Source organism: Myiozetetes cayanensis, unplaced genomic scaffold (genome assembly GCF_022539395.1).
Source record: "Myiozetetes cayanensis isolate MyiCay16 unplaced genomic scaffold, myiCay2020 scf2-11, whole genome shotgun sequence".
NCBI classification, from domain to species: domain Eukaryota; kingdom Metazoa; phylum Chordata; class Aves; order Passeriformes; family Tyrannidae; genus Myiozetetes; species Myiozetetes cayanensis.
In genome coordinates, this window is record NW_026087411.1 from 91,498,917 (window position 1) to 91,523,870 (window position 24,954).

Genomic DNA, 24,954 nt, shown 5'->3' on the forward strand with positions numbered 1-24,954 from the left:
GTGACATTTGACTTCCCCTTGCCCACAGGAGAATTAATGACAGTTGCTCGATGGATGAGGGAATTTATCGCACAGCATCCAGCCTACAAGCAAGATAGCGTGATAACTGATGAAATGAATTACAGCCTTATTTGGAAATGCAACCAAATCGCACAAGGCCAGGCAGAGTGTCCTGAACTGTTGGGGGTGGGATTTAATAAGAAACAAAGTGGAAACAAAACTGAGTCTTTGTAATGAATGAATGCTTCTTAAATAAATAAAAATGTTTAAGCCTTTTAGCAAAGCATTAGCAAAGATGCTGTGAATCTGGTACAGTTCATGGTATGAAGACCAAAACAGGGTTACTGCACTATAAAATGGGCTGATCTGCCTAAATATTCGTTTAAGACATCCTGAAATAGACATATTCTTATTGCTAAGGTTTATACAATATACATGTAAATAGTAAAATATTTTTATGATTAACATCAATGTATTTTAATAACATTGTAACTAAAGTTATTGTGAATTAGCTTGTAACTTTTTTATGCTTATTCTAGAAAGAAAAATTGCCCTGAACAGCTTTGTAAATGTAATGGTACTTGTATATTATATGCATTCCAGTTACTGAATGTTTACTGTAATTTTTTTAACCTGGAATGTGCTAAGCAATTTACCTTATTGTGTAAGAAAAAACAATTCTTGTGGATCTACCTGAATCACAGAAACTTCTTCCTTTCATTGGGGTTTTGAAAGTATGTAAGAACAGATAAATGCATGTGCATCCTAATTGTTAATCTTTACAGCAGTTTCTCAGTTGCCACAAGACCTGTGTCTACTTTTAAACTGTAAAACTCAGAGGAACAGATCTGCCTTTATTCAGATAATGCAAATCAGCCTGCCTGCAGATGCATCATTATTTTCTTCCTCTCTGAAATAAATCTGTGTGTTATCACAGTTCAGAAATTTGCCCAATGATTTAACAAAAAAGTAGTAATGGGAAATGTGGTGAAATAGAGGAGGAAATGAGATCTGAGCATAAAGCTCTTTTCACAAAGAAACCAGAGATACCCACTCTGGACTTCAGCATTCCTTGATTCTTGTTTCTCCCACATTGCTGATGTTCCCACAGTCGACAGTGACTGCAGCACAAAACCGAACTCATGTCCATTCTTCCTAAAGGATGAGTTTCCTGTTTTGTCATTCATTATTATAAATATTTTTGTCAGCATGTTGTTTTCCTAAAAGGTACATTATATTGGCAGCTGAGGGTACCTACATAGCTGTAGTTTTGGACAAACTTAATCCCCTCTAGAAAATAGTTATAAAGAGAAACTTTGGAATGCACTAATCCTTTGAATTTGGAGCAGGTGCTGGGAGTGACTGTAAAGTATTTAAAATTTAGCCATTGCAACTGTAAATAAAGCAAACTTAAGGGGCCTTTTTGATTTAGCTTCTTAACTGACTTCTAGATGTGAATTGCATTATGGGTAGATGATGCAAAGCTCAGTGCAAGCATATATAAATACCTGGGGTGTAATGATTTTTTTAAAAGAACTAATGGAGAAACTGCAATGAAGAGGTGCACTAAGAAGAAACTTTTATGTACTGAATTAGACTCTGTTCTGTGTTCACAGGTGTTCTTTAGAGAATAAAAAGAATGCTGTTTTTCTGCAGTGGCGAATTTGTTTTACTTAAGATGTAGGCATATACTGATTTAGTTTCTGTAATAAGGAAATAAAAATAAAATTTGCAGTATGTGTTAGTCACTTGCATGACTTGAGCCCACATTTTCAGATTCAAGAAAGGAGGAGTTGTATACCTGGCAAGTACAACTCATCCAGACTCACTTTCTTCACTGTGGAGCTTCTCAGGATTAATGGCAAATGATCTGCCACCCCTGCAACAGAGAAATCCTTGCCCTTTGTCAAGGTGGCATCTAGCTGATTGCACAGCATGAGCCACTGTGCTTGGAAGACCCCTAAAAATAGTTAGAGTGCTTTCCTGCTGGTGCTGCATCAATACCTGTCCTTATTCCCTTTCAGTTGATATTAAATTACCCTTCTGGTTTCTATGTGTCCTGTGAGAGAACATTTTGTCATGATGCCCTAAAAGTTGTGGCTGGAAGTTTCCCTCATGACTTCTTGTATGCATATTTTCAGAAGGGATGAGAGGCATCAAACACAGAGCTGCTGCTGTTTGTTGAAACATACATGGTTGCAGTATCTAAGCAGTTTACATTCACGACATGAAGAGTTAAGATATGTGCTCCAGCCTGTTTTTTATAGTGTGGCATAGGGAGGGCTCTCACGAGGGCAGACCAGAGTTGCTGCAGGCAGGGGAGGCAAATTGTGCTACTGGTTTTGAATACACCTTGTAGGTGGCTCTGTGGTATCTGCACCCACTCTGAGGTGGGGAAGCAAACCCTAGGACAGGCCTGAAGCTCTGGCTGACCTTTTGCAGAGAACATGAGAAACTCCCTTGAGCTATGAATTTGGAATTTTTTGGTCCTGCAGTCATCAAGTGCTTTCATGGGATTAATGACCTTTCTGACAGTCACCTGAGTAAAAAGGGAGGGGAAGAAGTATCAGGTAGCTGAGGTGAACTGTGATTGATTCCTTGTCCAAATACTTTAGGAGTGCATCAGTCATGGCACTTCCTGTGATTGGTAATGTGTTGGCCCCAGTTCAGCTCCAGTAATATAGTTTCATGCCTTCCACTCAGTTTTCAGCTAAATCCTGTTGTGATTTCCAGAGGTCTTGATGCTATAAACAGTACTCTGATGCCAGTTTTCTCTAGAGAGTCAGAGTACTTATATACAAGTGTACTTATTTCTGGATTATTTTAGCCATGCTTTTATTATGGCCTAAATCCTTAAAACATGGATCCTTCTGTGTGTGCACTGAGCTCTGCAAGCAGCTTCCCCTTCTGGAAGTGGTGCAGCAAGAGCTTCATACAATACTTAGGTCCTGTAAAAGCAACCTGACCTCTGACACTAGCATCGTGCAGCTTGTGGAAGTTGCACTTAAAAGTTTCTTGTTTGCAATTACTTTGTTTGCTGTTTTTAAGGGGATTATATTTGATGCACTGATGTGGTAGGTGGTGTCTTCCTCCTGCACAGGAAGTTGGTCATGGGAGCTGTGACAGCTGAGGTTATTGCAGCATTTATCTAGATGGTGTGAGATGGGTTTCATCAGGAAAGGATTTCTGCAATTCTTTTCCAAGAGCGAGACACAGAGTAGGAAACAGCGATGGCCTTGCCACTGTGCAAGTGCTGCTCAGCAACAGCCCCAGCCCCGTGGGTCACTGACACTGTTTTAGCAACAAGTGGGAAGCAGAGCACCACACAAGCTATTGGGAAGGGAAGGGAAGGGAAGGCAAGGCCAGGGAAGAGAAGGCCAGGGGTCAGCTGACCTCCACAGCTAGGTCGCTTCCCAGTTCTCCCAACTGCTCTCCTACAGCCTGCATAACATCACCGTGAGCAAGAGGGTGGGATATTGGGTTTTCCTCCTCTGACTATGTTTTATATGCTTTACATTTCCTCTATCAGAATTCAATGACCTGCAAAGTAGGAACTGATTTATGGTGTTTTTGGCATATACAGGTCAGGTGGGAAAGGACACTGGTAGCCCCCATGACAGCCACCTCCTGCATCTCCCACTCCTCAGGTGAGGGGAAAGTGGTCCTTAGCTTTTTCTTATGTAAAACATATAATCAAAATACTGTATTGGCATAAAATAACCAAAACACAACATCATGAGACATCAAAGTGCTTTCTGAATTCTGTAGAAGAAACCAGGGAAGAATATGGGGCAATGAGGCAAAGAGAAATTAAACAGCTCTGTTAGGTTGTGCAGTACCAAATAAGTGAAAATCCCTATGCTACAACCCAAACCCTCCTGAAAATTTTGTTATTTCTGAAAACATGCTGGAACATGGGCTTACTCTGGCAAAGGTGGTGCAAGAATTTGGTGCTGGATGGGACTGGCTGCAATGAGAGCCATAGTTGCTTAAAGCTTATACAGAGCTAGAGCTCCAGGGCTATAGCTGGTGAATTTAGGGCAGTAATCCCCAGTGAGAGCATCCAAACTGAGTATTTCTCTGGTTTTGATCCAGTCTCTTCTCCCCACTCATGCAGTGCTCTCTGTACATAGCTATGACAGCAATAGGGATTTCCATGGCTTTTTTCCAGCACTTCATTTAGGAAAAATTTAAAGTGTTATCTGTACCTTCCTTTGAAGGCCACAACAGCTGGGTCAAACAGCTCAGTGAAACTCAAATCCTTGTGAGTGCCATCACACAGCTTTTCGTGGTGGCTGTGGGCCAGTATCGAGATCAGCCCGGGGTTGGTGCGTGGGTGCTTGTCCTTGGTGCCTCCTGGTGGCGGTTCCTGCAGCCACTGAGCAGAGCCGTGGAGCGGCAGCACCAGAACTCGCACCTCTCCCTGCCACTGGGGATAAACCCCACTGACTTCTGCTCTACTGTGCTCTTCCCCAGGGTCTTGAAGTTTATTGTGAATTATGATGTTTGCATTAAAAGCAAGGTGCAGTGTCCCAAGCTTCTGTTCCCAAGCCTCCCTCCTTTTCTGCTACGTATAGTTGTGTGCAATATAAATGCACTGCTGTGCCTCAGTGAACTTACATCACCTCCTCCCAGGCAATTTCTTGGTTTATCTCTGGAGTCCTGAGCTGTAGAACAACATTAAGAATGCCAGTAGAGCTCCAAAGAACTTGAGTAGGCACTAGGAAGCCAGTGGCACCCCCCAACGGATGGGGTTATATGTAGCAGCATATTAAAAATTAATTTATTACCAATCAAAGAAGAGTAGTATAATGAGAAATAAAAACTAAATTTTAAAACTGAGGGCTCCACTGTGGATCCCCTGTGGAGCCACATGTCCTGCCAGGAGCCTGCTCCAGTGTGAGCTTCCTATGGTATCACAGCCTCCTTTGAACATCCATCTGCTTCAGTAGGGTCCTCCAGGAGCTGCGTGTGGGTATCTGCTCCACTGTGGAGCTCCATGGCTGCAGGGGTACAGGCTGCCTCACCATGGTCCTCACCACAAACTGCAGGGAAAGATCTACGTCCACACTTGGAGCACCTCCTCCCCCTCCTTCTCTGACCTTGGTGCCTGCAGAGCTGTGTCTCTCACGTGTTCTTACTCCTCTCTTCTGGCTGCAGTGCTATTGTGCAGTTTTTTTCCCTTCTTAAATATATTTATCCAGAGGTGCTACCACCACTGATGATGAGCTCAGCCGTGGCAGTGTAGGGAGTAGATGTGCTTTCAGAAGAATTTTTAACAGTAAAGCTAGAAACTTGGTTTTGCTTAGGAAGCTTGCAAAGTGCCTTCTCAAGAGGGTTATATGTTGCGTTTCTTTCCCTTCTGCAGTGCAGAGGGGGTTGCAGAGAGAGCTGTGCTATCTCTGCTACGCTGGAGACAGATAACCCTAACAGACATGCACAGAGGCCTTGGAAGATGGGGGAGGATACAGAGAGGATACTAAAGGCCCTGGAGAGGGCAGGAACTTGCCTTTTTCTCCTTGGGGCCCAGTGCTTAACAGCACTGTGAGATATTTGTTAGTTTCTCGAGTTCTGGTCTTCTAAATAAACTTCTGAATTCTTTCCACTGCATTGGCATTATTGGAGACACTTTATTACTTTCTGGGTATCTTACTTCACAGCCAGGTCCATCTTGGAGCCACCTGGTATTGGCTCTGTCACACATAGGGGGAAGCTTTTAGCAGCTTCTCACAGAAGCCATCCCTTATACAAAAACCTTGCCACGCAAACCCAATACGCTATTCACTGGAATAAGACAGAAGTCCACTGTTTTCTGGTAGGACTTTTATCAAATATTTATTCCAACCATATTGGAAAAATTATATTAGAAATTGTTTCCTGAAAATACCCCTGATTTATTTGATTTGCTCCATCCCAACTAGGTTGTGTGAACTAGGGGAGTGTGAAGGCTGTAAGCTGGGTAGCCCTGGAGATGAACCTTGCAGAGCTGCAGGCAGCACTGCTGAGCCACACTCCCCTTGGGGTGTTTCTGGGTCCTTCTTGCTGAGATACCACTGTGCTGAACAGAAATAATGAGGTCTGCCCTAGCACCACACTTGTCTGGAGCCACTGGCAGGTTCCAGGTGCTTGGCAGCAGCCCCACAGAGCGCCCTGCAGCTGGGGTGTCCTGCTGCTGCACCACTCACCCTGCCATCCCTGCTGCAAGGACTTGAGATGGGATTGGCAGCATCCCGTCTCCCTTTGAACAACCCAATGTCTTTCCAGAAGAAAAGTGTAACTGTCCACAGATGCTAGCTACAAGTTGCTGTGTGATGTAATGTGGTTTATGTTAAGCAAGAAATGCCTATACTTTCTCAATCTTAGAAAACAATCTGTTAATTTAGCCCTTGCATTTAGTTATGTATCTCAAAGTTACTCAAAAAAACTACCCCTGTGAGATGGCCCAAAAGGAAATCTAAAATCATGCTGACAGTGAGAAGGTAAAAAGTGAATTTTCCTTCACTTCCCAGTGAAGGAAAGTAAAGGTAATACCCAGAGACAGACACATTGTGCTCAAAAATAGTGCTGGTGCATGATGGCTCCTCATCATTGACTTCTAAGTGTTTGTGTTCTGGCTGGAAAAATGCTAGTTTATAAAATATTTAAGCAACAACTGTTCTTACTCTGGAAAAAGTCCAAGCTGCTATTAAATGCAATTAGATCAAAAGTAAGCAGATTTTTTCCTGATAGTACAGGATGATGGTACAGATTTTGATGGAAGATCTGAAAGAGTGCCTTGTTATCTGACTACAGCCAGTCTGTGGCAGCAAGGAGTTGCTTGCTGTGTGTTGTTCTGGCAGGTCATGTTCGGAAGAGGTGGCTGGGGACAGCGAGGAGGAAAGAATGAAGGAGAGAAGCCATCTCTGAGACGTTCCGTTTTCTTCCCGCTCTTTGATTTGCACTAGGGAAGTATCTGTGCCAAGATGACCTCAAGTTCTCCAACACTTTTCAGTTCGTTTTTTTCTTTCTCTTCAACCATTTTCTATGTTGGACTATGTGCCTTCCCGTCTGTTCCCATCCGTGCATGCACAGACAGAGCTGGACATCTTATCCTTGCCAGCTTACTCACAACATGGGCATTCAGAGGCCAAGAACTTGCCGTGTTTTTCTTGGCAGTGTAAGGGATTAGGACTCCTTGCCCAGAGACCATCACACTGCTGCCTAACGAAAAACAAGAAAGCCTTCCAGAAAAAAACAAAACCTCTCTGCTGAGGAGAAGCAAGGCTTGCCATCACCACATTTCCTACCCTTCATCCCACCGTGCAGCATTCCTGTGCATTACTCATCCCTCTGGTATCAGCTGCAGGGCATCTGATATTACAGTAGGACAGAGGATGGCATGGGATGTTACTGGTGACAGGCCAAGCCAGCAGCCAGCTCTCCAGACCCCGCCCCAGACTGTGGAGAGCAGGAGATGTGGCTGGGCACAAACTGGACCACTGATCACAAACCATTTCTGCCTGTTTCTCACCCGACAGGATGAAACAGAGCAATGTAATATGATCTGCGATGTGATTGATCCCTGAGCTTCGGCGGCGTGAACATCGCCAGCAAAGTGAAATAACCTCGGCAGAGAGAGCAGAAAACCAGGCAGGGTTCTCGCTGAGGTGTGCTCATAGTGCGGGGATGAGGTTGGACGAAGCTCATTGCTAAGCCCGGGGCCAGCCCTAGGTGTCCTCGTAAGGTAAGAGGCAGTGCAGTGAGCTGGAAGAGAAAACAGCTGTTCTAGGGGAAATAAAGGGAGAAAAAGAGCCAGAGCCACAGCGGTATTCCACATCAAAATCCTCTGTGGATTTATGCCCATGAGTTGCTACTCATGGGCTTATCCCTGGCCTGTGCAGCAGGTGGAAACTCCTCACATCCCAGTGTCCCTGTGGGGTGACTCAGTGGAGCAGCCACAGTGACCCCACAACCCTTGCCTGCTGCATTCCCATCGGGAAGGCGTGAAGGGAAGCCGAAGCCAGTGATGAGGCTGCCCGGGGGTCACCCTAGGCGGGAGACCTCCAGGCAGACGTGCTGTGTAGATGCTCTAGACCCTCTGTGTGTGCTTAAAGGCACTCTGTGGCACAGGCTTCAAAACAGACCAGACTGTCCCTTTCCAGCATTTGTTTCAGCCATACAATTGCACTGCTGAGAGCAAAACTACCACAGTCCAAATTAAAATGTGTAATATACCAGTGCTTCTAGACATGACACCTTCTGAACAATCATGTGAGGTGAGGAGGAGAATCCCCCTTTTAAATGGAGCTAGCTCTTGCTCTTAAAATAATCAATTCTAGCAATAAACTTCACTGTTTTAAAAAAATCTGCCCAGGCCTCCACTGAGAGTGGCACAAATCAGCATATTTCAGATTTTTGTCTTTTTCCCTTTATTCACGGTGCAGCCCGACTGGCACACATCCCAGAACTTCTGCAGGGGCAGGAATTCAGCCATTTCCAGAGGCACATGTGAACAGCAGAGCTCAGAAGGGAGTGCCCACATGTCCCTGACTTTCCACTTCCCAGTCATCCCAACACATGTGGTGTCATCAGTGCCTGACCATTCCCACTCAGGCCACAGGGGTGCAAAGAGGTGGCATGGCCAGGAGGGGAGAAGGCAGACTTGCACCCACTTCAGTTCCTCCAGCTGTGACTCTGGCTTCCAGCAACCTGGCATGTCTGGCCTTGCCTTGAGCTGATAAAATGTGTAAAGCCCTGAGTCCCAACCCAGTGCTAGGACAAAGCATTTCTTATCCTACCTTGGAAAAGCGAAATCTACAGAACAGAAAGGAAACTCAGAGGATCCCAACTGTGCAACCATGAGTATCCAAGGAAAAGCTTTGCAGGCTGCCATGTTTCTCACTGTGTGCCTTCTGTGCTTGTAAGTTTGTACAAAGCTCTGTACCGGTTTTCAAGATATACCACAGCAAGCTGTTCTCCAGAGGAGAAGAACACATCCTCCGGGACCATGCTGTCCACAGGGGATCATCTGCCAGGCACATCAGCGGTCAGGATGTCAGCGGAACAGTTTTCTCTTTCTAGCTCTGCTTCCCACCCTGAAAGGGAGGTTTTATCTCCCTTTTGTCTTGATGCAGCCAACAGAGTTTTGTAATGTGAAAGCTTTGGTGCCAAGTTTGCTGTTGCAATGACATGCTACAACACTGACTGCTACAACAGAGCTGAGGTACAGCAACCAGATGCTGTTCGAGACGTGTCCACAGGATGATGTGATGTGGTGAGTCTGATGCTCTCACCGCAGTTGAAGTGAAAAGCATTATTAAAGATTTTGTCATAGAACTGCTCTCTCTTTACAACTTTTCCTCAGCTGTGCCCAGAGTTTGAGAGAGATGACATAGTGACAGCCTATGTACACCCATTTCCTATCTTTTATCATCAGCAAATACAAAGGCTGTATAAACTGGGTCTGTACTAGCTACTTCCTTGTAAACAACTTTTATTGGTGGAGCCCACTGGCTCAAAATCAGCCAGATTTGTGCTCCTCTGGTACCTGTCATGAAAAGACATTGTCATGGGCTGTGTCCTGGAACACCACAGGTGGCATGTACCTCCCAGAGGACATCAGAGACAGTCCTGAAATCAATAAATAGTAATGCTGTGTCTTCATGGCATATCTCCAGTTGGAGATCCCCACAATAGGAGTTGGTGATTTAGCTACTTTCAAAAATGTTTTCAATGGGGCAGGAAACACTGACATAGCACCAAGTTCCCAGTTCTGTGACTTGCCTGATGATTTCTGTGGGGACAGGAATAGAAGAAAAATCTCAATAACATGCACCCATCATATCCCAGCTTTTTTGTCCCAGTGCTCCCATGAGCTCTGCCTGCTCCAAGAAGTAAAGCTAAACCTAGTTGAGAGAAACTGCGAAGATGGTTTCCAGGGGAAAAGGCTAATTTCATCACCATTTCCCTCTTTGCTAGCCTTACTTTCTTCAGGACAACACCCTGCCTCCCTGCTCCTCTCCCCAGGTAGCACATCTCCATGGTTGAATCTCCTGTCCAGCTGCTTCTTTTGCTCCTGCATAAACTCTGCCATCTAACTTTACCCTGTTTACCTGCCTGCCCCTCTGCATCTCCGTGTCAGCAGCCCTGCACCCACAGGATGCAAAGCTGTGCCTGCTTCCATTGCCCAGGTGGTGGAAGAGACACAAAAAACTTGTGAAGGCAGACACAGGCATGAACCACACAACAGTCCCCTAAAAATGCCTCATTACTTGTCATTATGAAGGAAGACTGCAAGACTTGGGCAGCCTAGACATGAGGACTGAGTGTACAAGCTACAAAATTGTGTGTGGCCTTTTTTTGTCCACGGTTAACAGGAAAAAAAAAAAAAAAAGAGAGAGAGAGAAGGAAAAGAGGGAGGTGCTAAAGAGCTCCAGCTTGTCCAAAAGCTCAGGTTTCAGTGTGCGCAGAAGAAGACTGGTCTGGCCTAAAGAGTGAGTAAGCTGTAAATTGTCTGTGAGGAGGCAAGCAAAGGAAATAGTGCTTTTATTCAGAGACAGGAGAATAGACAGCTGAAATGGAGACCTGCAGGACATGTAGGTGTGGTGAGAAGATGAGGATGTTAACCCACCAAAGGGTTAACCCATCTGATAAATTGAGGAGATAATCAGGAGGCAACCCAAGAGTGGGCAGGAAGAGAAGAAAGCCAGGGAACTTGAAGATAATAGGGAGAGTTTGGTAGTGTCTGTGAAGCCTGATGGTTCAAGGGATGTAAGAGGGGCATGTGATTTGGGATGGAAGGCCTTTTTGTGTTTGCAAAATTATATCTTTAAAGGAAAATTCAAAAAAAAAAGCTTCCCTAATTTTGAGCCACTCCTTCCAATTTAGACATTGTTAAGTGATTGCCAAGGAATGCTTTCATATTCTTAGCTCCTTTCTTCAGCATGAAGCAAGGCAGGTAGGAACTTCTCTGGGTCTGGCTACAGTGGAACCGGTTTTGGGTATGCAACTGGCAACTCTTTTCTAGGCTAAAAAAGCCTAGCAATTCCCTCTTCCCAAGAAAAGCTGGAATTTCCATCCTCCCTCTGATTCTTTCTGTGTGGCAGATAGAAACAAACAAACAAAAAAAGAAGCATTTCTGAGGTAAAATGGAAATGGCCTCAGTTGAAATATCCGGAGTTTGGAAGGAAAGCAACAGGCAATCCACAAATTGCAATAGTAGTTACTTTCTGTTTTTTGAGAAGAGCTTAGCTTCAAAGTTCTTATTAGACCCCTGCGTTTAGGGCACTTCTAAAAAGTGGAAGGTCAGATGCACTGCTGCCTCTGAGGGTTCAAGTCCACATATCTCCACACAAAGTACCTAAACCAATTCTTCAACATAGTTTTTAAAGGGCTTCTGGTGGAGAGAGAGGACAGGATTGAAATTCTCCATCCTCTTTATTGGACTTTGATACCACAGAGAACAAAATAGAAGATATTTGTAAACCTATGTATGAATATGCATTGTGCTGACATCTTCACTACTGTATCTTCACTTCTTCCTGCCTAATCTCAAAGCACATGAAAAAGAGAAAAGCAATGGACAAGGCCAAAGGGGAATTTTCAGAAAAATAGAAGGTCTTTCATAGTAAGGGAGACAAAGTAAGTTAAAAAATTGTTGTCCTGGAAAATAGGTGTCTGGTGGGTAAATATGATAGGGGTACATTTAATTAAACCATATAAGTAAATTGCAGAGTTGATCATTGCAAAATATGAAAGGGCTTTCTAGGTGATCAGTCAAATTAATGGAAAAGATGTGGCTACAGTAGCTAGCATAGTGGCTAGTATCACTGTCATTATTATTATTGTTATTATCTGGTTTAATATTCAGAGTTCTGGTTACCATTGTTTGGATGCCGTCTCTGTCCAAGGAAATCCACAAGCACAGGCTGCTGGAACATGGTAAATATGTCAGAGAAGGATCATTTTGCAACGGCTGTTTCTTGTGTTCTTTCCCTAAGCATTCACATCTGCCAGGGAGAAAACATTGGTTCTCTGGTCTGACTGAGTTATGTTCTTACAAAACTCAGTGTTACTTGGGAAGCAGGCATAGGAGAAAGACATTAGGTGGAAGAAAGACATCCAGCTGGAAGCTGGATCAGAATTCAAGCAGTCACTAGTAGACCACAGAAGAAGAGAATACAGGCTACTCAGGAGAGGTCCCCTAGCAGGTGAACTCCCGGTCACCAGCATGCACATGCCCTTCTCTGGTGGGAGCCTAGCCCATGCCTGGTGGCTCCTCTTGTGGTGGCAGTTTGTGGCTGAGCATGCAACTGAATTAGTCTTCAGCTTTCTGGGTGAGCCCTCCAAACACACTAGCACTGCACAGGAGACAGCTAAACCAGGTGCACCTGTGTTACTCTGTTCCTTGACAGCAGAGTGAAGCCTGCCCAGCCCTCACAGGAGCCACACAGAACAGGTAGGTGCTTTGCCTCTTGGGATGACTCAGGGCTCTCACAGGACTACCAAATACCTCTTCAACAACCTTGACTAAGCAGGATATAAGGAAAGCCTCAGTGTTCGCTACTGACTTTGCTATGCTGCAGCATTTTCAACTGTTTTGCTCCATGTTCCTGCTCTAGGTTAACTGAGTCATTCACATCCTTCTCCCTAACTACTCAAGTAATGTATTAATCTATCTCTCCTTGCTCTTTCTCATGCACCAACTACCTTCCCGATCATACCTTATAACTTAATTAATGGGTACAGGCCACATCTTGGGCAACACTGCTTTAACAGCTTGTTAATATTAACTAGCCACTTTGACAGAATTACTGGTTGCTTGGAACTATGGAATAGATACCTAGCTGTACCATTAGGTGGAAAACATTTGATACAGTCCAAGGAAAGCAAACCATCCTGGCTGGTCATATATGCACAAAAAACATACAGTTATCTTATTCCCTGCACGATCCTAGCCTGAGCTGCCCTGCACACTTCAGACTTGACCCAAGAGTCTCAAAGGCAGGCAGGATGCAGCCACACTGCTCAGAAGGGGGGAGAATTTAGCTGTATGGTGTTGTGGTTTAACCAAAGTCAGCAACTAAGTCCCACACAGCTACTTGCTCACTCCCCCACCAGTGGGATGGGGGAGAGAATTGGAAGGGTAAAAGCTAGAAAACTCATGGGTTAAGATAAAGACAGTTTAATAGGGAAAGGAAAAGCCACACACACAAGCAAAACACGGAATTAATTCACTGCTTCCCATGTGCAGGCAGGAGTTCAGCCATCTCCAGGAGAGCAGGGCCCTATCACATGCAACCATTACTTGGGAAGACAAACATCATCACTCCAAATGTCCTCTTCTGCCTCCTTCTTCCCCCTTCTTTATGTACTAAGCATGATGTCATATGGTATGGAATATGCCTTTGATCAGTTTGGGTCACCTGTCCTGGTCGTATCTCCTCCCATCCTCCCATGCACCCTTAATCTCTCTTGCCAGCATGGCAGTACAAAAGCAGAAAAGGCCTTGTGTCTGTGTAAGCCCTACTCAGCAACAACAAAAACATCTCTATATTATCAACCCTGTGTTCAGCACAAATGCTAAACACAGCCCCATACCAGCCACTGTGAAGAAAATTACCCTAGCTGAAACCAGCACATCAGCCCCCTTGGACTGTTTCATTTTCTAGCACAGATGAAGCACATGTGCCTCCCAGCAACTTCCACTGACAAAACCAGGTTATATCCAATTACACAGAATCACATCTTAACTTTCATGTACCCAAATATTTTCTTGGTTTTGCTACCAGACTCTCTACAGAACTAGAGGAATGTTACGCCTTTGTGGTTACATCCAGCAGTACTTGATGGTGCATCACGTACTATACAGGATCAAAGGAGCCCTTCACAGATGAGGAGGCCAGTCGAGCACTTGAAGCTCCAGGCAGTGGCGAAGCCTCAGAAATTTATAATTCAACCTTGTGAAAATGAAGCATCATTTAAGTCTCATATAACAAATGTTCTTTTTACACACACTGTCTTTAATTTCTTGTAAAACATCTGAAAGCTGCATCTTGACTTTGTGTCTGAAATCAGAAACAGATGTTCTCATGCATGGAGAGGGTCTAATATCACTGCCTGTTCCCTGTAGTGCGAGGGAACTGATTTGCTTTCCTGATAAAAGAAAGTGCAGTTCAAACACATATCCGTTTGGAAATTACAGAACAGAAGCACGTAACAGTTGGGGTTGGAAGAGAACTCTGGACATCATTTAGTCTACCCCCTGCCCCACTTCTCAATGCAGGGTCAGCTAGAACAGGCCACCCAAGACTACGTCCCGGTGGCTTTTGAGTATCTCCAGAGATGGAGGATCCAGAATCTCTCCAGGCCATCTGTGCCACCTCACAGTAAAAAGTGTTTTCTTATTTCAGATAGAATTTCCTGTTCTTGAGTATATACCTGTTCCCTCTCTCAGTGTCAGTGGGCACCCCTGAGAAGATACTCTGCCTTCTTCATACCCTCCCATTAGATGTTTATACCCACCAACAAGATGCCCCCTGAGCTTTTTCTTCTCCAGTCTGAACAGTCCCAGCTCTCTCTGCCTTTCCTCATATTACAGATGCTCCTGTCCCTCAGTTGTCTCTCAGACACTTCATGGGATCCACTCCAGTAAGGTCATATCTTTCTTGTCCAGGAGAGCCCAGCAATGGACACAACATGCCAGGTGGTCTCACCAGTGCTGAGCAGAGGGGAAGTGTCACTTCCCTCAACATGCTGTCAACACTTTGTCTAATGCAGCCCAGGATATTATTAGCCTTCTTTGACATGAGGGAGAATTGCTGGCTCATGGTCAGCTTGTTCACCAGGACACTCAGGGCCTTTTTCTGCAATCTTGTTTTCCAGCTGGTTGAGCCCTAGTCTGTACTGGGGCATGGGGTTATTCCTCCCTCCTCCAGGTGTAGGGCTTTGAATTTTGCTTTACTGAGCTTCATGAGATTCTTCTCTGCCCCTTTCTCCAGCCTGTCCAAGTCCCTCTGAATGGCATATGTTACTCCTCACAGTTGTGTATCACCGACAAACTTGCTGAGTTTGTCCCATCACCCAAGTTATTAATGAAGATGTTAAGTAATATTGTCCTTAGCATCCACCCTTGGGTACACCCCTAGTAACTGGCCTCCAGATGAACTTCGTGCTACTGATGACAACCCTCTGAACCTGGGAATTCATCCAGTTTTCTGTCCACTTCATTTTCCACTTATCAAGCCCATACTTCTCTGCTTGTCTATGGGAACGTTACAGGTCTTGAAACCCTGGCTGATGCCAAGAAAAAGAACATCCACTCATCTGCCAAGCTGTTTAACTCATTATAGAAGGCTATGAGGTTGGATAAGCACAATTTCCCCTTCATAAATCCATGTTGACTACTCCAATCACTTTGATGGAGTGAGGCTTCTTCCAGCTACCTGAAGAAGACCGCAGCTATTACTTCTTCTGTACAAGATACCCACAACAATGTAACCCAAGCTGGTCTGTCCACTAGTACAAAGTGAATGATTATTCAGCTTCATGCATGTTTCTAATTTAGTCCAATGGACATGGTTGTGGTAGAGACACACATAGAGAGAGGAAAAGATCAGAAAATGTTGTGTCATGGTTGGTGCAGAGGGTGATGTTGCATTTTGAGATTAGGCAGCCAGAACACTGCGCTGTGTGATGGAGCATCGTAGGCCTGCTCTGAATATCACAGACTAAAAGGGATCTCAGACTAAAACCAGAAAGGGATCTTCTCCAAGCAAAGGTTTGTTGGGCCCTACATATTGCAACCAAAAGTTTGGAGAGGATGTAAGGAGCATGTCCTAATGTCTAGAAGGTGGATATCTCCAGGGAAGGTATCCCTACTCCCAGACTCCCTGCTCCTCTGTTTCTGGGTGTACTCAGGACCCACAAAAAAAGCCAGCACCTCTGGAAAGCTGCAGGGCTGCTAGAAGTTCACACCTTTTACCTCTGGTAGCAACCTGCAGCCAGGGGTAAGAGTGTAGCTGACAGTAGAAAAGCAGATCTTCCTTCCTCTGAAGGCCTGAGGTGGAACGAGTGGTGCAAAGGAGAAACACAGAGAGAGGAAGGAGCACAGAGGGCAGGAGAAAGGACAGAAGACAAAGGAGTTTTAATGGGAGTTACCATGCTTCCTCAAGTTTGTATCATTAAATCTGATTGTATCCATGAATGTTTTGTGGGGTCTTTACCTGTGTCAGATGACAGACAGATAGTCACATCAACAATTTGATTTTAGCTAATTCAGAACAGAGCATTCACATCTCCTTATTTTCTGAATTTTTGATGAGCAATGTCCTCATATCCTCATTTCTCCTGATGCTTGCTTTCATATTCCAGTTTGGTGCCCTTTTCCTAGATCATGTGCAGTACTTGGAGAAACCCTCCTGATATTCTAAGCACAAATGCACTTCCCCTCTTCCTTCACAGGGATTTCCAGAGCAAGACATGTTTCTAATGCTGCTGACCTAATGCTTCGCTCCCCAACTTTGCCCTTATATGGTATTTGTTTAAAAAATATCACACCTCAAAACAGAGATGTGTTACCTATCAAGACTGTGCAGAGCCAAGCAAACCATTGCCTGACAGTAAGGGATGTCCAGAGCATTTTAAATCAACATGAGACAGGCTGCCAAATTTGGGTTCTCTCACCTTTGCTATAAATGCAGAATTACAGCACCGAGGTTACCTCAGCATTACACAGACAATAAGTGACAGCAGAGAGTCATCCAGCAGGAGGGTTTTGCAATTGGAATGGGTAAATAGATTATCTTTTGTTGTTCTTGTCTGCTTATGCATTCCCTGGTGATGTTATATAACCTACACCTGCACTCAGGGTTTGTTTAAATGTATGAAGGCAATATCCTTAAAGTCCTTTGCAAATACACTGAATATATTTTGGGGAAAAGGTTTGTTTAACATTTTTTAAATAGGAAGGCAGACCAAGAGTACAGCATGCTTGCCTGCTGCCCAGTCCTTTCCAGCAGATATTAGTATCAAATATGTGGAGAGAGAAAGCTGTTTCTGAGGAGCATTTGATGTTGCATTTGGATGTTGCATTCAAATTATGCATTTTAAAAGAACAGGGAAAGCAATACAAAAGTCACAAAAAAATCTTAATTTTTATAAAAGCTTCACCAAATCTCAAAAGTACAATAGGTGATTGCATTTAGGCCCTGTCCTCAATAGTCCCTCTCAAAGAAGGTGTAAGAGAATGGCACAAAATTTCAAATTACTGCAACAGAAGGCAGTGGTTACTGCACTACTTACACATCTTTCTGGCAAGGTAAAATAGCCTGCAGTATATTCACATTTTAAAGCCTCTTTAAAGCCAGAGGACACAAAAGTGTAATTAGGTCATAAAGTGCTTTAAGTGGTCTCTCTTAAATTAGTCTCATCTTCTGGTAGTTAAGATTAGCAAACAATTTAAGATATTAAGGTGAAAACTATTCTTTTATGCTGTTTTCATAGCAAACCTAAAACTACCTCTTGCTGCAAGCTAAATTTCTTGTGGATTCTGGAAAAAAGAGTAAGAAATCAAGCACAGGAGTGTGCAGACGTTAGAGCTTGTTCTTGTACTTTCAGTAAAGCCCTATGTGGATGACAAAATATATTTGTAGTTATCATCGTGTGTTTGGCTTCTCCAAGTCCTGCCTGGAAAGAAATATTGCACTAGAATATCCTTGGTAGCATTGTAAAAAATCACAAGAACAGCTCAGAAATATTTCAATGTTAATAATACCTTGTGCTTGTCTAACAGGCTTACTCAGTGCCCTCAGAGCAAGCACTGAACTCTACAGCTAGGAGGGGAAAGTGGAAACATGGCTTTTGGGAGAAATGAAAGCGTGCCCTGGCCACGCCTGGCTGTTTGCCACAGCTGGAGAATGGTTTACTAAAAAGGACGGGTAGTGCCATTGCCATTTTCCCCAGCAGAATATTAAAACCTTTTCTCCCTGCTACCAATGCCACTGTTGTTGAATATGCATTGAAAACAATCTTTTCCTATGGATTTAAAAACATACAGTTTGATTTGTAGATAGCTGGAATAAATCTATTTAGTTTTTCTTCTTTGTTGGACATGGCTCCATTTAGGCTTATGGCCATTCATATTTAAAGCAGAATTGTTTTCCCTTGTGTTTCCCAGGTTTGTTTTTTTTAAAGCAGTTGTTCCTCTCTAACTGGATAGTAGCAGAAGTAAATCAGCTTCCATGTGTTTAGAAACAAAGGAACAATGAAACATTCAGCCAAGCTTGCCCCAACAGATTACTCTTTTTTTATACTTTCAAGGCAATTTGCAACAGGAAAACTGCCCGGGAGCTCAGAAGATTTGGGAGGAGGAGCTCTGAACAGCAACTGTGACTCTCCTGGTAGATTAGGGGCCAGATCCTCCCCTCACCTAATCTCCTGGAAGTTGTGCAACTGCCCAAACAGAGCCAGTAGAAGAATTTGATCCCTTTTCTTGCAGTAGTATGCTCAGGGTAAAGCACTGTGATTAATGAGTTACCATTTGTAGTCTGAAGCTCAGTAACTGGGCACGTGACAGGGGCTCCACATTTCTTACCAGCATAAGCAAAATTCAAGACTGTAGAGACTCTGCTTACGGTCCTGGGGAGAGGTGGAAGAGCAAAGTGGGACCGGGACCCGAGCAGGCAAGTGCCAGGATTTCGGGAGTGAGTGCAGCAGAGGCAGGCTCCCCTGGCTTGCTGCCATGGGCTGCTGCTGGGCCTTGCTTGTAGCATGGATGAGTCCTGCCCTGCCTTTGCCTGTGGCAGTTGTGAGAGAAGACTTGTTATTTACATCCCTCCAGCCAACAGGTTTTACATGATCATCCCGTGGGCTGACAGCAAACAGGCGATGGAAGCTGTCACCTGGGAAGCTGCCAAGGCACTTCTGTCAAATTTCCTGCAGTTACACTTCCTTAAATACTAGGTAGCACTTACATGCAGGGATTTCTTCTGTCTGGAAGCAAATAGCTCTTAATAAGGCTAAATTTTGAACCCTGAAAGCAATTTCCAGTTGTGTGATCTGAAACCACTGCAGCATTATTAACCACCTTGCTCTAAGACACACAAAAACCCCAAACAAACAAACAAACAAACAGAGGTAAAGGGAGGAGGGTATCACCTACATACCTTCAGTCGGGAGCTGCAGTCACGACATGATGTGAAGACATCTCCCCAGCACTCCTAGGACATGCAGAAAGATACCAAATTCAGTTCAAACTGCTGAAGGTAATTTCAGCAGGCACTTTGCAATCAAGTGGGCTGGAAAACCGCCCAGGTGATGATTAGCACCCTACAAAAAAGGCACCAGGGATCAGTAATTATGAGGGCTTTTTGATGAGCTGCTTTTGGGTTTGGAGCACAGGGTACCATGTTTCTCACCATGCTCAGCAGCTCTCCCACCATTTGCCCTTTGCACCGTGACCAGCTGGAGAGCTGAGCAGAAGTGGTGACAGCCTCTGGCATCTTTCCCTTCTGGTCTTTTGCCTTGCTTTGGCAGTAGGAGGATTCAGGTGCTTGGTGAAGCCAGGGAGATGGTTGGCCTTCAGCTGGCTGGACTGCTGGTGCTAGAAAAGGTTTCCAAGAAAATTAAGCTTACAACTTTCGTTGTTGTTTTAAAATAAGATTTGGTTCTGGAGTTTGCCAACAGGGTATTTCAAAAAGAGAATGTTACAATAGATTTTATGTGAATGCCTGTATTCTTTACAGTTCTACAGTTTATTTATACTCTTCAAAATGTCACCTTCTTTTCCAGGCAGCATTCCCTTGCATACTACTGCAATATCTTCAAACCTCACCTGATTTCTTTCTGCTTCTCAGCTTTGCCCTTAAGATAACTTCCTTTTGTTTTCTTTCCAGTGTTCCATCAGCTTTCAGTTTTACTTTCTGACTTTTTTTTGATTCTTTTTCTCAACTAACTAAACCAAAAAGCCAACACCATAAATAATTGTGATTTTAGTGATACCATGTAATGTAAAAAGGAGGGAGGCACAGGAAGGAAGTACATATATTTAGAAGAAAAAGAGGATGTTCTGAAAGTACCTGCAGAGAGAGGACAGCAATGCTGGTATTGGTGTTGAAAACAATTGCATATGCAATGGGGTTTATTATTTTATGATCTGGTTTTATCTGAGGGATCAAACTGCTCTGACAGAGGAACTTTGGTCTTGACCACAGCAATCAGTCTGTTTTTAATTTAAGATGCAAATACAGTGTGCAGAAAGCGACTTCTGTATTCCTCCGGTGAACAAGGCTGTAAGGGTGCACTCAAGAGTCATGGTTAGAAGAGCACAGACAGTTAGACTGGAAGAGGCATCAGTCAGTGGGACAGTCAGTAGGGGTAGAAAATCCCAAGTGGAGATTCATGTTACTAACACAAAACTGACCTGCACACAGGTGAGACCAACAGATTAGGTACTAGACAAGGATGGAGGCAATTTGGGTCCCAAACCTCTATTTGGCTCATGTACATTGAGCCCCAGCCGACTACCCTTTGCAACAGGTAAGAGCAAGTCTGTACAAATACCGTGCTCAGCAGAGGGAGGAGGCTCTGAATAATGCCATGGATTTTCTCCCTTAAGGTCCAGAAGGCTGGCAGAAGTCTCTTAAGATACTTCCTTTTCAGTCTTTTTTTTCCGTTTCAAAACCACGCTCAGAACTTTGCCTCTCCTGTTCATTCCAGGAGCCCTGTGCTGCCTTCACGTCTCCACCATATCTCTCCACCCAGAGAGATACTTGCTGAGCTCTGGCACCTCTTGCCTCGAGCATCTCAGCTAAGGCTAAAGCAATGTGAAGAGGGCATGACATGAATAATTAGTCCCTCCAGATCTGCCTGGATGTTATCAGCAGCTCAAGCTGCACCCTGAGCACCTCCCCAGGCTCTCCCAGAAGAGGAGAGAGCATTGAACCAAGCCAAGCCAAACCTGTTCCTGCCTTTAACCAAAACTTTTGGCCTCACCAGCAAAAAACATGCCTTGAAGTACCTCAGGGAGTGGCCCACAACAGCACATCCTGAGGCAAGAGGCTGTGAGGCAGCACTGACTAAGCTGTGGAAAACAAAACACAGGCTTCCCCTCAAGGGCTGGGCCAAACGCCCGCACCTGAGTCACCGTGGCTGCCCTCCGAGCAGATACCGCCATGGGAGAGCTGCTCCCTGCATCGCCAGTCCACTGGCAAGCACTGACCTACAAAGCCAGAGTGACCCTGTTCCCCAGATATTATTCCTGGTATCTGCAATTTCACTCATCTGCTTACAGTTTTTACAAAATGCAGAAGTGTTGTCTGGTGCATAAAACTGAATTGAGCACAGAATTTGGTTTTTTCCCCTAACAAGGGATGTTTTTCAGATAAAATGGCATTTAAAAGGGGAACATGATAGCTACAGAGTTTTTAATAGCTTTTACCCAGAGTGATGTAATTAGTCATGATCCAAGAACAGTTTGCCACATGAAATCCAATTTCTAGTTGTTGTGTAAATCAATGTGAGGCTCACTTCTTTCTGTCATTAAAATCAATGGCAATTGGAGTTTAAGAAGCAGCTGAGCCCTGATTTTGTAAAAATATAAACCAGACCTTTCCCTCTTGGCCCTGCTTTTTTTACAAAAAGAAACCCATCAAACCTACACCATGTCAGTTTCCCTCTCTTCTAAATATATGTTTCTAAATAAGTTTCAAAAATGCATCGCTCTTTTGACTGAAATGTTTCCTTCATATGACATTACCCATAGAGATGGTTCTGTGATGTTTTAGCAACTGTATATGAATTTCCCAAAGTACATAGGACTGGACAGCTTTCGTGTAGGTGGTGATCTTCCGTAGCTGTATGACTCTGGGGTCTCTTACCCTTTGCATCAGAACAAGCCTCAGGAACGTTCCTGAGACTCTAGGAAGCAGATCCACTGTGTCCCACCACCTGTGGACACACTACAATTTGCAGGGACCAGTTATGGCACTAATTTGCTCTAAGGCTTCGCTGACAAATAGAAAAAACAACTGAGGTGGAAGAGGTCTAGTCAATACAGGCTGTTGTAGAGCTACTTTATTTCAGTTCTAGTTGTACAGGATCTGAGAGCATGGTTTTCTTCCTCCATGAAGATTCAGTCAAAGAAAGAGAACTAGTGTGGAGAAATAAACTGGTGGGGAGGGGGGAAAAGAATACAAAAAAAAAATCAGAAAATTTATTTTCTGTTTTCAAGACATTCTAGGAAATTAAAGCAGAAAAATAAGTCAATATTTTCAAAAGTCTGCCTGAAACAAGAGGTGGAAATGAGAGGTCTAATCCAAGGTAATTTCTAGAAAAGGAGACCATCAGAAGCAGCAAATTGTGGCAAGCATGTATCACCCATACCTGCATCTGCTGTGACAATTGACACGGTGGTTCCATGATCTCTTAATCCAGCACAAGCGCTTACTCAAGCTGGAAAGGATGGTCCAGCCTTCCCCCTGCTCCCAGGCCTCATTCCCATCCTCTCCCTTGAACCCATGCTTGACCTTTAAAAGTCATTTAGTCAACATCCCTGCAGTGAGCAGCAATGTCTTCAACTAGATCAGATTGCTCAGAGCCCCCTCCAACCTGACCTTAAATGTTTCCAGGGATGGAGTATCTACCAGCTCTCAGGGTAACCTGTTCCAGAGTTTTACTTACTCCACAGCCTACAGCCACTTATTCCAGCCCCTTTCAGCCCCTGGTGTCTTTCAGTTACCAGGACACTTGTGGAAGTTGCTAGCGTTCAAGGTAAGCAGCCTATTTTACTGACCTGTGGTCTGCTTGATGCATTCTGGGGTTTACCAGGAATGAAAATTATACACATACAGTCCACCAGGCAAAAACTGAGTTTAAATAGCCAAGCTTCATTTTCTTAGAAGCCTTTACCTCCCTGTTTAAGATAAAACAGGATCTGGACAAGAGGGTCTTTACTGCACCCTACCCAGGCAGGTTGCTGACACAGTTCCACATGTCGCTTTTAGGTGCCCAATGCTGTGCTGTGATCAGGAGCTAGGGATGAGTATTTGAAAAAGCTAATGTTATGCACATCATTCATTTTGGAAGCATAAGCTTCCCCTGCTGATTCATGTCAAATCAATTCTACATATTGTAGAGTACAACAATGCAGTAAGAAACACTGATTAATGTATTAAACACAGACACCAGTCCGTGGTGCTAATTCACACAGAGTAGAGTTCAAAGCCTTCCAGTGCCTGTGTGGCCCATCCTGCCACCCCTGGGGATAGGCATCCTCTTAAGCCCCAGCACTGAGAATGCTAAGCCTCCTCATCAGAGCGATGTTCCCGAAGAAATCAGATGACTGCAGCTTTTAAGTCAGTCTGGCAGACGCTAGGGTTGAGGAAAGGACAGAGGAAAGGCAAGCACCATATCTTGAAATAAAACTCAGGGCCCAAGCATGACAAAGCTATCTGTTGGAAGCAGGAGGAGAGGTTAGTAATCTTGACCCCATGGGAACTCCTTGTGGATTGGACAGGACAAAACTGCAGCTGTCCTCAGCCCACCTTAGGGTCCAGCATTGCTGCTTCAGTGTCAGAGACCAGCCAGCTTTATTAACTGAAACCCACTTTCCTGTTTTCCTTTACAGAAGACAACTCTCCACTATCAAAAGGGGGAGTTGGGCTCAGTTAGTTTACCATTCTGATCTTAATGGACTCCACGCTGCTGCTGTTATTAGACAAGCCTTTACCGTGTGGGTGGAAGCGGAAAGTCTGCCAAGAGCTTCAAAACTATGTGAAGAATGGGTATTTCTGATGAGAGCCTCTGATGATGAATCTCCTGCTACTGCATTTGTGAGAACAGGGCAGATGTCTGACTTCTGAGCTGCCTTTCCTCAGTCGTTAGTGCTCTCATTGCAGGGTTGGAGCAAAAATGCAATGGTTATAAAAAGTGACATGATCAATGATCCATACAAGGGATATAACAACTACCTTGTCAAAATGATATGAGGAGGAGCGGTTATAGCAAAAAACAAATAGTCCTCAATCATACTTTTTTTCCCCATACAAGTAGGTCAAAGAAACCAAGATCTATCAAAGCTGACAGCTCATAGAATTTAGCAGCAGTTCAAAGCTAGGACCTCTTGTCCATGCTGTGCACAGCTTGCACCCACTATCTGCAAAAGCTAAGGAACAAGGATCAGGGATACCTCGCACAGAATAAAGGAGTGAACTGGCTATTCTTCCTGAGTTTCAGAGGATACTCTATGCAGCCTCCAACACAGAAAATACACATATTTAATGAGAATAAAAGATAAAATATGAAATAAAAATGAAATAAAATAAAATAAAACAATCTAACACATAAGGCTGGCAGATAGCATAAAGGAATTATGTAAAAAAAAAATACACTCCATTGAGCCTCTAACACTTATCCTGGTATATAATAAAAAGAGAAGAAGAACTGTTTACAAAGACCATCCATGTGTGTTAAGTTCACATTAAAAAGCTCTGTTCAAGTGAAAGGTGAGGAGGGTATGAGGATATTGCCTATACTGGAGCTGCAGCTTCAAAGTGTTTTTTCTCAGTGATAACAGCATCTGGAACTTAGCGCGTTGCAGCAATAAGTAGGAGCTCAGATGATTTTTAACTTTTCTAATTATAGCATGTTGGTAGCGATGCTATAATTATGAGGACAGAGGTACTCTCATATATATGCCTAGAAGAGTTGTTGGTGCCAAGGAGAGCTGGTAGCAGCAGTAATTGTCCTTGGTATACACCGAACTTAGTTCTTGTTACAATACATGCAAGGGCTCAGATGCCTGCAGCTGACCAACGTCCTTTGCAGGAGCGGGAGCTAAAAGTTCTCAGTCCCCAGCAAAAGCAGAGCATGGTATCTTTGATCTGCAAAGGTTTAGGCTGATATGCTTCATTTCTCATTTCCAACAATTTGATTCTCTGATTGAAGTAATGTAGTAATTATTTGAAGAGAAGTATTTTG

General features: G+C 44.0%; 1 protein-coding gene across 1 annotated transcript in view; it reads left to right on the forward strand.

Annotated features, from left to right (window-relative positions):
* Positions 1–1,737, forward strand: part of GCLC (glutamate-cysteine ligase catalytic subunit) — a 36,493-nt gene extending 34,756 nt beyond the window's left edge. The window contains exon 16 of the mRNA XM_050315300.1: positions 29–1,737. Coding sequence (XP_050171257.1) covers positions 29–234 — 206 coding nt within the window. The 3' untranslated portion in view covers positions 235–1,737. The remainder of the gene's footprint in view (positions 1–28) is intronic.
* The last annotated feature ends 23,217 nt before the right edge of the window (positions 1,738–24,954 follow it).